Source organism: Bacillus rossius, chromosome 2, assembly GCF_032445375.1.
Source record: "Bacillus rossius redtenbacheri isolate Brsri chromosome 2, Brsri_v3, whole genome shotgun sequence".
Classification (NCBI taxonomy): domain Eukaryota; kingdom Metazoa; phylum Arthropoda; class Insecta; order Phasmatodea; family Bacillidae; genus Bacillus; species Bacillus rossius.
The window spans coordinates 11,203,984-11,219,591 of record NC_086331.1 but is presented as its reverse complement, the minus strand read 5'-3'; the positions used below and the strand labels follow the sequence as shown (position 1 = coordinate 11,219,591).

At 35.3% G+C, this 15,608-nt stretch overlaps 1 protein-coding gene across 4 annotated transcripts in view; it reads right to left on the bottom strand.

Moving 5' to 3' along the window:
- Window positions 1-12,509: 12,509 nt before the first annotated feature.
- Window positions 12,510-15,608, bottom strand: part of LOC134529097 (zinc finger protein 534-like) — an 83,485-nt gene continuing 80,386 nt past the window's right edge. For all 4 annotated transcript variants that reach the window (XM_063362826.1, XM_063362827.1, XM_063362825.1 and 1 more), the window contains one exon: window positions 12,510-14,001. In XM_063362826.1, coding sequence (XP_063218896.1) covers window positions 13,846-14,001 — 156 coding nt within the window. In that variant the 3' untranslated portion in view covers window positions 12,510-13,845. The remainder of the gene's footprint in view (window positions 14,002-15,608) is intronic.

Below are 15,608 nucleotides of genomic sequence, written 5' to 3'. Positions count from 1 at the left end.
TATGTGAAGTTTCTTTTGTGTTGGCAAATCCATTTTAGATGATAGCATTTACCTGTATTACACACAGATGACAAGTTACTCTTATGTCATGTACTGCAGGTTTTAATATAGTAAGTGTGAAAAGATGAAAAAATTACTTTGGGTATATTACTTTCGTTTCAGCTTGATTCACTGGAACTAAATAATCTTTTGTTTTTCTTTATCAGTTCATATTTTTGTTTTTCTTTATCCGTTCATATTATTTTGTTGGATTGATAGTGATGACAGCATCAGTAAATATTTGTTATTGTAAATAACATGTCAACATCAATTTTTATACAATGAACAATGCATGTCTACTTTCAAATTATTTCAAAACATTTTTTTTTTTTTTTTGTAAATTTCAACCATATCTATTACTTGACATGTTGCCTATTGCACACTTAAATAAAACATGCAAGAAAGTGAGTACCTACCTACGGCAGATTCACGAACAAAATATTGAACATACTTGAATTTTTAACCTGTGAATGACACAGCTACCAGCAGTCGTGTACTAGATCTATTATTATTAATTTGACGCTTTTGAAAAGCATATCCTGCACTATTATATAGTTATTTATATTTATCCCAACACAAATAAATATGCCATTTTTGAAAATGTTTCTCTTTGAATAAGAGGAATAATTATTTGCAGAATACTATAATTATGCACAAAAAATTGCTCACCTTGTTGGTGTGTGTGTGTGTAACTTCATTATAAAGACTGTTAAAAAAGAGCTTCAAATATCCTTACTGGTTTTCTAAGGAATTGCTTGAAGCCGAATAGCCAGAAGTGGCACCCGAAGGACTTGGACGTCAGTACAAGAGTTTAGAAATAGACACTGGAGGAGACGTGAGAAATGCTCGCTGGAGAGTGAGTGGTAACTTGTTCAGCGAGCAATAAATGTTTGAACTCGTGGATCGAGTTGTCAGGCTGGTAAGGCATGCACCTCGGCATAGGCAAGGCAAGTGCGGTAGTGAGGTTGTCTAGGTATTGGTTCCATAAAACACATCAAAGAGTTGTCGTCTTGTCACACGGGCTGACCACAACACCTGACATTCGCTTCATGCTTGTTCACGTCCGAAAGCGAGTTGAAGTCTGCCGTTAGTTTCCACTGGGAGTTGCAGGGAGGAAGTAGTGATGAAAACAGGAGTTTTCGTTGCACCAGTTGTCCTCCGGGAAGGACAAGATAAGTGTCACAAGACGTTGGCTACGTGGATGGCCCAGAGTACTTGTTCCTGGCAGGAGCTGTGAGAACGAGTGCACTATTTACTTGGCTATGCTCCGCAGGGAGCGATACGGATAATAAGCTGCCGGAGACGAGTAATCCTAGAAACACATGGCCGCAAATCAGGTAGTGGTAACTAGTACATTTTACACGCCTTTGCCACGTTTATGATTGGGTACCTATACAACTGACTTCATGGTTTAGTATTGGTAATAATATTGAAGCATTATCTCCTGTGATTTGCAACCAAACAAAATTTGTAAACATGTTATTAAATAATAAGTGGAAGAGTCAATTTATTTTGAAAATTACTTACCTTAAGTTACTACTTTTATTAGTTTTGTTATTGTTGATTGCAAATAGTTCAGTATTACAAGGAAACAACTGGATACACATGAATATTTACGTAGTTACAAATGCTATCAAAATATAGCTTTTAATATATTATTGTTTAATATCTACTAAACTGAACTTAAGAAATTACCAGAGAATATTTGACTGCGACTCTCCTGGTGAAAATAAACTGAACAAGAGCAATTTAATTTTCAGGTTGTCACCCAAGCCGTTAACCTAAAATACTTCCGGACCCATTGAAGATGATGTTCCGTTTTCACCCAGATAAATTGTAATAAAGGCCTCACCGAACGACATCTAAGTTGATTGTATTAACTATGTTAATTTTGGAAATATATCAACTTAATTTTTTTTTCAATTAGAACTATCGTCATTTCTGCTCCTAGTATTATTGTTCGTACAGAGTGAAATTCAACGGTGCATCACACTTCCGAATCTGGTATTTTGAACATACTGTTAGGACCAAACGTTGTGATAGCTGGCAGCGCGGGGATGAAGGGGCAAGGTGGTGGAGGGGCAGGCGATGCGCGCGCAGGTCGGTACGTGTAGCGTTCAGCATGAAAACATTGCTACGTGACCAACTCGCAGCGCGTGTTACGAGACGTACGGAAATGGACGGACGTGGACGTGGACGTGGACGCTGCCGACGGCTCATAAAGTTATTCATAGTAGAGAAAGAGACATTATTGCTAAAGTAGTGAGCAATGACTTCAATGCCTTAAGGGGGAGGTTATCAATACATTGTTTATTTATACTATACCTTTATATTTTTGTTTGAAATTGTATTTATTCTGTAGACATTGATACTTACGATTTTGCTATTGTGAATGATATTGTATCTTTCATAATTTTGTATAGTGGCATTTTATAGTCTAATTTTGCATTTTACAGTATTATGCATTGAACCAAAACCGGCGACCAGGTCAGTTTGATTTTTAAATTCCTGAGATTTATGTTTTATTGTTTCATGTAATTTAAAGAGTTAATTACCCATACAGGGTGATTTTATTTAATTTTCTTTCTACAGCATGTGGCACTTTTACCAAGAGAGTATTATATTTTCATGTAATTGATTTTTTTAAAGTTATACTTGTGACGAGGTATATTAAAAATACGTTTTTTCCCCCAGCAGTAAACTTCATTTGCTAAATTTATCTGCGCGTAACATATTTATTTCATTACACATTCCTTGATACCGACTCAGATCTATATTTAACCTTGTTTTTCAGCTAACATCATTTGGAGACAGATGATTATTGGATAAAATATCTGTCGAGGTGAAATTCAGACTACTGGTAACGTGTGCATTGCATTCATATGGGTTGATTACATTGCCGTTTTTGGGTTGCTAATATCAATCACACCATCGGTTTTACATTTCTCGTTATATAGTAAAAAAAATTGTATGGGCCTAAGGTGTCATGATAAGGACAAGTGAAACCCAGCATTGTGGCCTGGGGAGCGATGAGAAAGCGATACACGCATATGTTTTTGTAACAGAGACAACACGTCCTAGCCGTGCCGGGCCGTGCCGAATGTGCGCCGCGTGTGACCGGGTCGTGCCGAAATTACGCGCCTACAGCACTAGGGAGTCCAGCTACCACAACGTTTGGTCCGGACAGTAGGATCCCTCTTTAGTGATGGGCATTCCAGCTTTAGTTCACAACTGCATTAGACTGCACATTATCTCCTGTCCAAACAGAGGAACCGACTAATTTCACTGAGCGGAGTGTTACGCTCATTGCCGCAGCTTGCCAGCTCGTAAAGCTGAAGGTGGCAGTCCAGCCTCCAGTTCTGGGAGAGTTTTGGTTTCAATGGCAAGTTAAATGGAAAGTCAAAAATAAAACAATTCCATTTAAAATGCCATTTTAACACATTTCTGAAGCCTTTAAAAGTTTAAAAATAAAAATTAAATCTTTTTAAACTGATCTATTAACATCCGCCGTCTGTATTAACGTATCTACCTTTTTTTCCCGGTGCTTTGCGGCCCGCTTCGAAAAGGTGAAACAAGTATTTCCTTTATGGATTTTTGACATTCTTTTAGACAAACTCTAACTCTAGACAGAACACGACATTTCCTGATCTGCACCACATACTGATTACGTGCCATTGGATTTTTTACCTCTTCAGTATTTGTTATATGGGTTTTACTGTCAAGAGGCACACTCAATAAAAACCCCCCCTACAAGAACCAACCGCTATTCTTTCAAGTGACCACGTGTTCGACTGCAAGACTGAGGCGTGTGAAACGCTGGAGATCCCACTTAGTTCCCTTCTATATTCACCATATCCGTCGATCAGATGTTTTTGTGGGGATATTCCAAGCCTAGCGCCACATGGACCACATCTAGTGTTGTGAGTTGGGTAAATACCCGGTGGGTAGGGTATTTATAAATGGGTATTGACCTAGGTACTTACCCCTGCCTCTGGTAAATACCCAAAATGAGGGTTTTTAAAGTAAACTCATTTTTTAAGTGTATAATAATATGGCATATTCACTATTTTATTGCTGTAACTTTATGCTTATCTGTTACTAAATTAACCTTATAAAACCATTTAGTAATCATAAATGCAGTGAAAAAATACTCAAATTTTTAATGAAATATAGCAGCATGTATGTCAATATTTTAGATTATAATTTTCACAAAATTTGCTAGTTAATCTAAATCTAAAACATAAATTTTTTTAAGTGAAATTTTTGTTTTCATTTGTTTTTAGAATATGGCTACACTAAACCACTGTAGATTAGCAGCCATGTTGCTCATTGAGTTACATGATGCAGTGAAGGAAGTTAAAAATACATAACCCCTAGGGCTGATCGGTTCCCACATTTTCAGTTCGGTTCGGCTCGGCTCGGTTTTTTGTTAAAAATGTCGGTTTTCGGTTCGGTTCGGTCACTACTTCAAAATTTTTCTTTGAGCTGTCATACCAAAAAAAATTCCACTATAGTATTTGATTACTTGCAATATCTTGCAAAAGTTTAATTTCTTAGGGGAGTCACTTTCTCAGCAATATAAAAGTTATTTTCAACTACTATTTGTATTTATAAATAAGTTTATATGCTACTGAAACAACCATATGTGTAAAAAGGAACAGAACAAAACAGTTTAGAACATTAATAATTAGTATTACATTAACCTTGTTGCCAGCTTCACTTTCATTTGAGTTTAACACCTAAATCTATTTAAGACATAAGTATAAAATCAGTGAAACTTACAAGTATCACATGTAAAAAAATAATTTATAACATTCATAAAGAGAAAACCTTGGAATCACCTTCACTATCATTTCAGTCAAACCCCTAAATAAATTTAACAGAGAAGTATAAAAACAATGTATCTTCCAAATGTTACTTAATTGTGTGTAAAAGTAACAATAAAAGTTAGCCTCTATGCCGGGAGTTAATGGACAAGCCAACATAAACAAACGTCTTAACCAAGAAAACGTCTTAACCTACCAGTGCATCAAAGGCAGAATGAATCATAATGACCATATTTTCAAAATACACAAGTAAAGTATTCATATTTAGTATGCGGTATTTACTAGGATTTTTTTTCCGTCACGTGCGTAACATCATCATCTTTGCGGAACACGGGCGGTATTATTTTTAATTCCTTCGTCACAGATGTTCATAGTTGCCTCCAATTACCAAGACGTAGTGGCAAAAAAGAATTTTTATTTTACGAGAAATCAAATACTCTAGACTATAACGACGCAAAGCCGCAATTATCACGCGCGAATAGTAAACAAACTACATCTAAAGGGTCTGACGACATGCACATTCATTCTCCAACTGCCATTTGGAACGGAACTTGGAAGGCAACTAATCGATCCTAGCGCACGTATAGCGCATTCTGTGATGTGAAAATAGAACTGAGTGACGCCATGCGTCGTGAGCGCCCTGCAGAATACGAACGGAACTAAGCAATGCTACGAAACTTCTACCGTTTTAGCTTACGAACCGGAATTAAATAAATATTATTTTAGTAACGGAAGTGATATATTCTTTAAATAAGAAAAAACCATATATTTAAGAGAAAATAGTAGTATTCCGACAGAAACTTCCGACGTTAAACATAGGAAATAGTGAACTGTAAGAAACGCTTAGACTTTACTATCCCATGGTTAAAATGGCGAACATTAAGAGAATAGATGATTTAAACGTTTTATAGTGAAAAACTTAGCATGCGTCTTAAATGTGTTTTGATGTATTATGCAAGCGGTACGTTTATTATCCAATATGAATGTTAAATACATTATTTGGTAGATACTTGAAGTTAGTTTTTAATGCCCTAATAAAAGCCGAATCATCGGTTTTTTCTGGGAATTCGGTTCAGCTTCGGTTTTTACTAAAATGACCGAACCGAACCGAAAATTCGGTCAACCGATCAGCCCTAATAACCCCACTACTTCTTGTGTTCAATTTACCATGTTTTCATTCTAATTTTCATTGTTAAAGAGTTTCTCAATATGGGAAAAAGAAAGGGCCAACTTGGAATTTTTTTAAAGAGAAGAGTAAAGGAGTGGAATGTAAATACTGTTGTAAAACATACAAAAATTCTAATGTTAATAAAATGACAAATCATATAAAAAAGTGTTTCAAGTGTCCTGAAGATATGAAGAAAATTCTCTATTGCAGCAGTATTGTAAAACCTTTTCAAACAGTGATATGTACATCCAAAAAATGCAGTGAAAAAGTATTGCAAAGTCATGATCATAACCATGATGTGTCACTGACAGAGTCGATACCATGATCAAGTTTAAGTATTAAAAACTCTATGTTTTCGTCACCAGATGAAAGTAATACTAGGTGCTTAGCACAAACTTCAAAATTCACATCTTCACGAGAAGGGTTTGGCATATCATTTATGGACCACATGGAAGAGTATTATTAAAAATATTAGTCGAGATTTTTTTTTTTTAACTGTTAGTCCATTTTGCACAGATGAAGAGTGAAGAACAAATAAACATGCAATTAATTTCTCAGCTATTCTTAGAAAATTTTGAAAATACATGTTTACTTTTTATTTTGATATTGTGTAAGTTAAATAACATTGTAGGTTAATTAATGTGAGATTTAAGTAAGGACTGGAAAGTAATAACAGATGGATTAAAATAAAACTACAAAAAGATAAATTAAAAACAGAAACTTAAAAAACAAAAAAATGTAAATATGATTAGTTATGTAATATTGTGTGCTTTTGTGTTGAATGCATGATGTTAATGAAAGTATGCTACAACTTTGAAAGGTGATTCCTTCTTCCAAAAACAAGGTAGTCAAGTCTTAGAGTTACACTACGCCATTTATTTTTGCGTAGTAATATTCTCTACGGAAAATTTGTAGTTAAAAAATTTAAAATGGTTAATATTGACAAAGTATGGAAAATGATGTGGAGTAAAATTACAATATTTTGATAAATCTTTAGTGTGTTAAATTATCCAACCTTCGGGGGGGGGGGGGGGGGGGGGGGGGAACCTTAAAATAAAACTCTCCCCTTCATGGCTATTCCCCAAAATAAAAATTTAGTTGTCTGGTTTTTCTAAATATTTCACACTGTTGCTTTCCCCCCATAAGAATTGTGCTTGGAAAAAATGGTGGCGTATAACTATTCCATGTTTTTGATAAGGAATCACCTGCTAAAGTTTGCAACATACTTTCATTAACATTGTGTATGTAACATATTACTTTGTGAAATTATTAAAACTCAACAAAATTTAAATTATCATTGATTTAATGAAAATACCTAGGTATTTATGAAATTTGGGTTTTACCTGGGTAAGTACCCAAGGTATTTACCCTTAATTATATATACCTGGGTATTTTACATCTCTAACCACATCACTTCCTGAGTAAGTCATCGCCAGGTGGACCTTGCAGACATACCGCCATTCAAAACTCAATTTCAACTCGCCCGTATTAAGGTTAATGGCATGGGAAACTTTTGGTGCTATATTAGTCTCACGCTTTAGGTGGTAAAGTCTTCCAAGCCCTGTTATCTTGAACAGGTTTTACTGTATTATAGATATATATGGGTTACAGATACCTTTTCAAATGGCTCAATATACTATGTAATTAGCATTCAAGTTTCACACTTGTCTTCACCTCTATTCATGTAAAATACTTTGAAACACACACATCCAAGGGCAGAGTTCTCTTAAGCAGTTAGTAGGAGGGGGGAAGGGGGTTTGTTTAAAACAATGCATTGCTGAAGGAAAATGGAGTGCACCAGGATGACTCAACAGATCTACATTTTCCACAATGAAAAATACAGTGATTGGAGGTAGTGTTCCGTCCACTCTACCATCATGCCTCCCAGACTAAGGAGATGCTACGCAAATAAGAATGAATTACCTTTTTTCCCTTCATATAAATTAAGTGACGGCTATATAAATAAGCTGACAGAGGTGAGACTTCTGGAAAATGTAAACCTAAATATTAACAAGATCTTTTGTCTAAACTTTTTTTGTATGTGCAACCCTAAGTACAAGGGACAAATCAATTTGTTTAATGCTTAGCTTATGGGACTAAATGGGTGTGTGATATTAATGGGAGTTTCCACTAGCAGCATGACATAGAACGTACCCACCTGCACCGGGCCAATGTAAAGCTGATGACAATTATTGAGAATATTACTTATATATATTCTACAAAAATTCTGGATGCACTCAATTCAAACATTCAAAACATTTTTGCTCCATGGAGTATGCGAATTTGTTCAATCTAGCCATTTGGAATGTTTGAGTTTACAGTCAAACCTCATTAATAAAAATCCGCTTAGTACGAAATTCCAGTTTATGCGAAGAACTTTTACAGTCCCAGGAAATAAGGTATGCTTTCCTATGTTATTCAGTACTTTTAATACGAAATACGATTAATATGAATTACGAAGTTGTTTTGATCCCTCAAGTAGTTGTTAACGTGTATAAGTAAACGGTTGATACGAATTTCACAGCCGAAGTTTAAAGTAAATCACGTCTTCATAACCGTCATGTAAACAAACATTTCTCCAAAGATACATGTATGTATCCTACAGCGCAAAATGGTCGAAAAACCAGATGAAAAGTTCAACTCTAGTGGCGATGTTAGTAACTAAACTAGAAAAGATGCCATGTTGTAAACGGAAAACGAAAAGGAAAGTACTCTATACCTTATTAATATTAGTCGTCGGAAGTGTACATACGTAGAAGTTTAAACAATCTATGGAAAAAAGTTCTGATATTTTCCATTGTTCACGCACGTGTGTCTTAACCTCAATTTTGAGTGTGAGTTGTTTTGTAATATGACTGCGAAACGTAAACGCAACGACCTTACATTGCAAGTTAAAGTTGAAATTATCGAAGAAGTAGACAATGGAGAGAGAAAGAAAACTGAAATTGTGAGAGAATTTAACATCCCGCAATCGTCGTCGTCTTCAATACTAAAAAATCGTGAAAAGATTGAATCGGCTTTTGCGAGTTCGTGCAAATTATCAACAAGAAATTGAAGCTACCTTGTTGCAGTGGTTTGAAGAAATGTGTGCAGCAAACTTGCTTATTTCTGGAGCTATGATTCAGAAGGAGGCAGTCTTCCTAGCATTGAGGTTAGGAATTTCAGACTTCAAGTTCAGCAATGGTTAGCTACAACGGTTTAAGGATCGCAACAATCTTGTTGGCAAAACTATGTGTAGGGAGTCTGCAGCAGTAGATACAACCAAAGTTAAATGTGGTAAACAATGCCTATAAGAAAAAAATAGTGCAAACCAGAAATGATGCTTTTTTTAAACCAAATGTTTGAATAGAAAATGTGTCATGAATGCAAGTTTATTGAAGTTTGTATTATGAATTATTCTGTAAGTGTTGCATTGTGTTTGTTTTCTTGAGTGTTTACATATTGTTATGCATGTAGTGAAGCCAGCTTATACTACCAACAGTGTATATAATTTTCTTTATAATTGTAAATATAGGCAATTAAAGTTCAATCAACTTTTTTGTCATGATATCCCAATAGTTTGGTTAATACAAACTCTCGATATTACAAAGTGCTAAAATTATGGTCCCTTCAGGTTTGTAATAATGAGGTTTGACTGCATAGTTTCCAGAATTTTCTAGAATTTTTCAGAATAAATATGTATTTAAAAATCAATCTACTAGCAACTGTAAGCAGAACAAAAAGGGACTTTTAAAATTGTACAGATTTCTAAAGAGAAAATTCAATGTACAAATGCTTTTAGTTCATTAAACTGACTTCCTTGACATTCACCATCTGCATACGTGAAATACAAATACTTGTGAAACTTGTGGCAATTAATTTCATGAGGATTTTGATCCATAAGTGAAAAGATATTTGTGATTGCACAAAGTGAAACAAAAAGCTGTAAACATACTAACCACTGCTGAGAATATTCACCTGCAGATATATTGAAGTCAGTTTTACAAACGTTTACAGTCTGTATGCAACAACAGAAAGTGTGTTTCCAAGCTTTAGGGGGACAAGAAATTATCGGTGCTGTTTAGAATGTAAGTAGCTACCATATTGATGAAAAAAATTTAAATGTCTGTAATCTGACACAGCAAAGTTCCAGACATAGTGGAATTCTCCAATTTAACTAGAGTAAATTCTTTACCCAGAAAAATGTTAGCCAGAAAGTGACATGAAGCCATTTCTTAGCTAGCATTTATAGATAAAACAAAAATTAAAATAGCAAAATGTTATAACCGCAAACTTTACTCGCATGACCGCACCTACCACAGTACCCACATATCGTGGGCTCAGTGGAAAAAGTTGGTAAGTACACTTTTTTGTGAAAATGAGTTAACTTCACAGATGAAGTTGTAAGGGCAATATCTTCACCAAGAAAACGTTTGGAAGTCCAAATAATGAATGATTGTGGACATTTTCTTCTAGCTTTATTTCGGCAAGTCCATTATAACGCTATTCTAGGCAAGCAAAACTATGTAAGTGAACTAACAGTCTTTTTCCAGAAACTGGACTTACCAACTTTTTCCACTAAGCCCACGATATTTGCTCTTTCTTTTTTTGTTTACACAATCTTTTTACATGTCCTACCTCTCAACAGTAAAACAAAAAGACTTTATTCCCTCGCGCGCAAACCAGCGTGCTGTATCGCAATTAATTTTTAAATGACCCTGCTCCCCGCAGTAATAACAACGCCCTTTAAAAATGTTTTGAACTACTCCCGCGTTTCATGCTTGCCTTACGGGTGTATTCCTCCGCTCTACTTTACCGCCGTCCACAGGATTATCTTTCTTCCTGCTACGGTAGCATTACATTCTTCCCAACTTAATTTTTCCTCAACACAACTACTTGCTATATTACGTGTCACGCCTTGACATTTACTGATCACACAACGTAATAATTCTACATCCGTCGCAAAAAGTTTTAACTCCATTATACGATCTGTTTCGAGGCAAAATTTTGTTAATTCCTCGGGTTGTCCGCTATGCATACTGGGAATATTACCAAAACTGTCATACACAATCTTACTTTCCAAATCTGCGATCATATTACGCCTTCCTAACTCTATGGTGCCTTAACCAGACTCTGCACCAGCCTCGCTTAAATCTTTTTTCAGGTATTTAGAAAACTTGCGTCGTAATTCATCCACTGCATCCTCGTCTTGAAACGGGATTCCGGCCGCATTTAAATTTACCTGCAGGCCGTCCTTACTAAGTTGATATATCCAGCTAACAGCCATGATAGCACCCAAGTTAATCACTAGCCTTAACCCCATTTGACTGCTGTTGCAAACAGAGTGGCGCAGGTAAATTGTAACCGCCCTGTTACTTTACTCCAGCAAGACCGCGGTCAACAATCTGTCCTCACACTCTTGCCCCAAGGAGGGTCAAACGTTGCGCGGGTAGCACAATCCCACCGCACGCGACTGTACAAAATATAGCTCCCCTTTTCATTCCGCAAGTGTGAGATGCTTTAAAACCAAACAATGTAAGAACAGAATTCAAATTCTTTAATTCTCTCATGGCTGCTACTGAGTAGCATGATTCAAACTAACTCCTAAGAACATTTAACTATAACCCTACATTTGCATTTACATTTAATTCACTTGATTGGCAAAACAAAAAATTAAATGAAAGGTCCTTGAGTGTCTATAGTTCCTGTGTGCGCACTTTTACGGTATTTATGCATGAACTCGTTTGCCTGCTGTCTGTCTCGAGAAATCACGGCCTAAGTGGGTAATGTTGCACCTCTCGTAGAAAAGCAACCAAAAGAAAGTACGTCCAGTTCAATAACTAGCAAGACACGGGCCCGCCCTTCGCCTGTTCTGGCAACAAGGTGTATGTGCGTCGACTCCTTACTTTACCTATATGCGTTGACTGGGCCCCAGCTGGTCGTCCGCGCGGGTCGCGGCCGCCAGCTCTCGCCGGCCCATGCTGCTGTCCTCGTCGCTGGCTTGCAAGTCCCGTCTCACAGGCTCGCAAGTCCCGTCTCACAGGCTCGCAAGTCCCGTCACACAGCTCTGCGCGTCACTCCGCCACGTCATCGTCGCGCACCTTCGACCATCCTCGGGAGTGCTCGGAACTCAACACTTGGCGTCCGTTTAGCAAACGATTTCAGTTTCATTTTAGCATCCTAACGAAATTACTTTAACAAAAATGGCAAAAACCAATAAAAATTAATATTTTCTAATTAAACACAAAAATAAATACTTCTTCAAAGAAAATAAACTTACGTAGGCAACATCTAACTAAACAATGAAGAAAAGTTACCGGAACCGGTAACAATGTTAAGAAAATGAACAAATAAGGTCTTGAATTGGTTTTGTTAGTAAAATAAACAAGAATTAAGGAATTCACAATTAATAAAAATAATGATTAAACAATGGAACATACTTAAACTTCATACAAAGGAATTGTGGCAACAATATGACCAGTATTTAAGTGAAATGCTTTTTTTGTTTTTGAACACATTTATTTGTCACTATAAAAATAACTGTAAAAATTGCTGTATAGTAAACTATTTCCAGCATACCTGTCTCTGGCATAATAAAGCTGACCCTTAAGAATGAATTTACAGTAAACTTCAATACATTATCATTTCTGCTGTACTTTATGTTGATAGAAAAATAATAACATAATCATTCCTTGACAAATAAATATTAATAAATAATTTTTTAAGAACATGCAATCAGCATAGTAGCCATAGATAAAAAATCAGAAGTCAAGTTATGATCTGCATTATCACTGCCTCTACAATACATATTTAGAGGCTTTCTAAACATGTAAAATGTATAAATACTGTTAAAATGTTAATAGTATATAAAACTGTGTATAATACTGTACGAAACACATGTGTTTGGATCTTTAATTAATAAATTTACTGGCATTTTTAAGGAAATTCCAGTGCCACTCATCTGCATACACAACTGACCTCCCCAAGTTTCCCATGTTCATCAAGGGATCAACACACTGCCACTTCCCAAACGACTTGACATTACAGTGAAAGGTCTCTGATCCGGCACGTCAGGTACCACAGCCATGTCGGGTTGGCCATCTTGCTGGATTACAGAACGTCAATATAATTTTAATGGGAATATCAAAGAAACAACAGTCTACAGTACAATGGTATTAAAAAAAGTTGTAATAACCTGCTCTCTCGAAGAAAAATAAATCATTTCGGAAAAAATGTACCCATTAAATGTGTGATGGAAATGTAACCCACTAGAAAACAGCAAACACTGTACTAAAATTAAAACAGAACATAATGATTAATTCTGGACGAACTAATGAAACCTGAGCGACAAAATCAACAGCCAGAATCCAGCCGAAAAAATCTGAGCTAGAGCTGCTTGATCGGTGTCGGATGCAGGATATGCCGAAACACAAAACGCTGGATAAAAGAACTTTCACTGTACTTTACTAATAAATTACAACATAATGTATAAAGATTAAATTAATATACTACATATTGCAGACTACAAAGTATTCAGAAAACATAACAAAAAATATTTAAATACACATAAGCAAATTCGAAACAAAATTCACAACATAACCAAATTTTCGATAAATATCAATAATCGTCATAATTCATCACAAAAACATAGTTAAATGTATGACAAAGTATCAGTACTTCATTACGCAACACATAAATATATAAAAACTTTACATACACACAAATTTTAAACATACCGGTATCACCTAATGCAACTACGTTTGCAATTACAGTGTCAACTTGTTTTCAGCGCTAGGAGAAAAGAAAAGTTCCAGATCAACACTTGTGCAGCTGTTATCGCATGATCTGCGCGGCTCGCTCCCGGTCTCGCTCCACTTCCAGAGGATGCATGCGCTTTCGGTGGGAGAAGCAATTCCCAGAACTGGCGAACGCCTTCGGGCAGTAAGGACACTGGTACGGTCTCGCACCGGTGTGCTGGTTTATGTGGAACTGCAACACGCAACACACAACCACAATACATTTTAATACATTTTAAAATAATGTTTCTTTTTTTTAACACCAGCAGCTATACAAAATAATACATACTTGTTTTACTATTTGGTTAAGTAAGAAATCATATAAATTATTAACATTAACTGACTTGATGTAAGTTTTTGGACATACGCCATTGCTAAGAACTTTTTCTGTTGAAGAAAAACTAAAAATTAAATAAAGAAATAAATAAATAAAAATACCCAATAAAAGACAAAAAAAACACAAAATTAAGCAAACAATTGCTGTTGTCAACAAGGATATGAACACCTCAAAATACAGCAATTGTTTGCTTAATTTTGTGTGTTTTTTTTGTCTTTTTTGGGTATTTTTATTTATTTATTTCTTTATTTAATTTTTAGTTTTTCTTCAACAGAAAAAGTTCTTAGCAATGGCGTATGCCCAAAAACTTACATCAAGTCATGCACTCCCATTGCACAAATCTTTTAAAGATAATATTAACATTAACTGTTTACCAGTGATATGTAAGTTCAAATGATTCCCAAATTTTGAATGAAAAATTTCTCATTTGCACACTCATTTGTATGTCAACCTCCCTGAGGTCATAAATTTGCTGAAACCAGGTTTGACTGATTTAAACCAGAATGGTTTGAACCAAGGTTTGGTTAAACCATGGTTTAAATAAAGTGGTTCTTTTTTTTTTCAAACCAAATGGGTTTTTTAAAAAATGTATTTTTAAATGGGGTATCTTAATAAATTTTAATGAAATCTCAAATTCCACTCTAATAATAGTTTGCTCAATGTTTTTTCTTGTGATTTACCATTATATACTAATCAAGATCTTATTTAAATTATCTGAATAAATTGTAAATTATACCCAGCTACATTTAATTAATAAGTAAATTGTAGTCAAAAGTGTAAAAAAATAGGAAATAAATGTATTTATTATTTTTAAAAAAATTCCTATTGTGTGGGAAATCCCTGACTGTACTATAAATCACCTTTCTGTGGGGAACACCCATTCTATGGCAATTCCTCCACCGGTGGGGAAATACCCTTTCTGTGGTTAAGTCCCAGTCAGATGTGCAGATTTGCTGGACTTCAGTTCTTTGATGTTATAACTTTTCTGGTTCAACATGAGTGGCAGAAAGCAGGGTGTTGTATGGCTTTCATTTGAACATGCTGAGAACCAAAGTAACTAAAGTAATAAAAAACCTGGTTTTAAATTAAAAAAAAACCTGGTTTAAACCAAAAAACCTAGATTAATAAAAAAACAAGGTTTGGTTTTAAAAAAGGCTTTTTTTTCCAACCCTGGCTGAATAATCTTTTTGAGTCTTCTTTTTAAAAGATGAGAGGTGCGCTTATTGAATATGCAGTTTTCCACATTTTTATTATGGTGTAAAATTTTGTTTTCCTTTTGTGTTTGATTTTAATATATTTTCTTATTAGTTACATATTATTATTTTGGTAATTCCTGAAATGGAGCGCGTGCTACCTTGTATTCCTTCAGCTGTGACACGTATAGCATACGGCTGCTCCAGCTGATACTTTTCCAGTAAAAAGTGCCAGTGAAAATAAAAATAGTGAAAAGGGAAGTAAAAAAT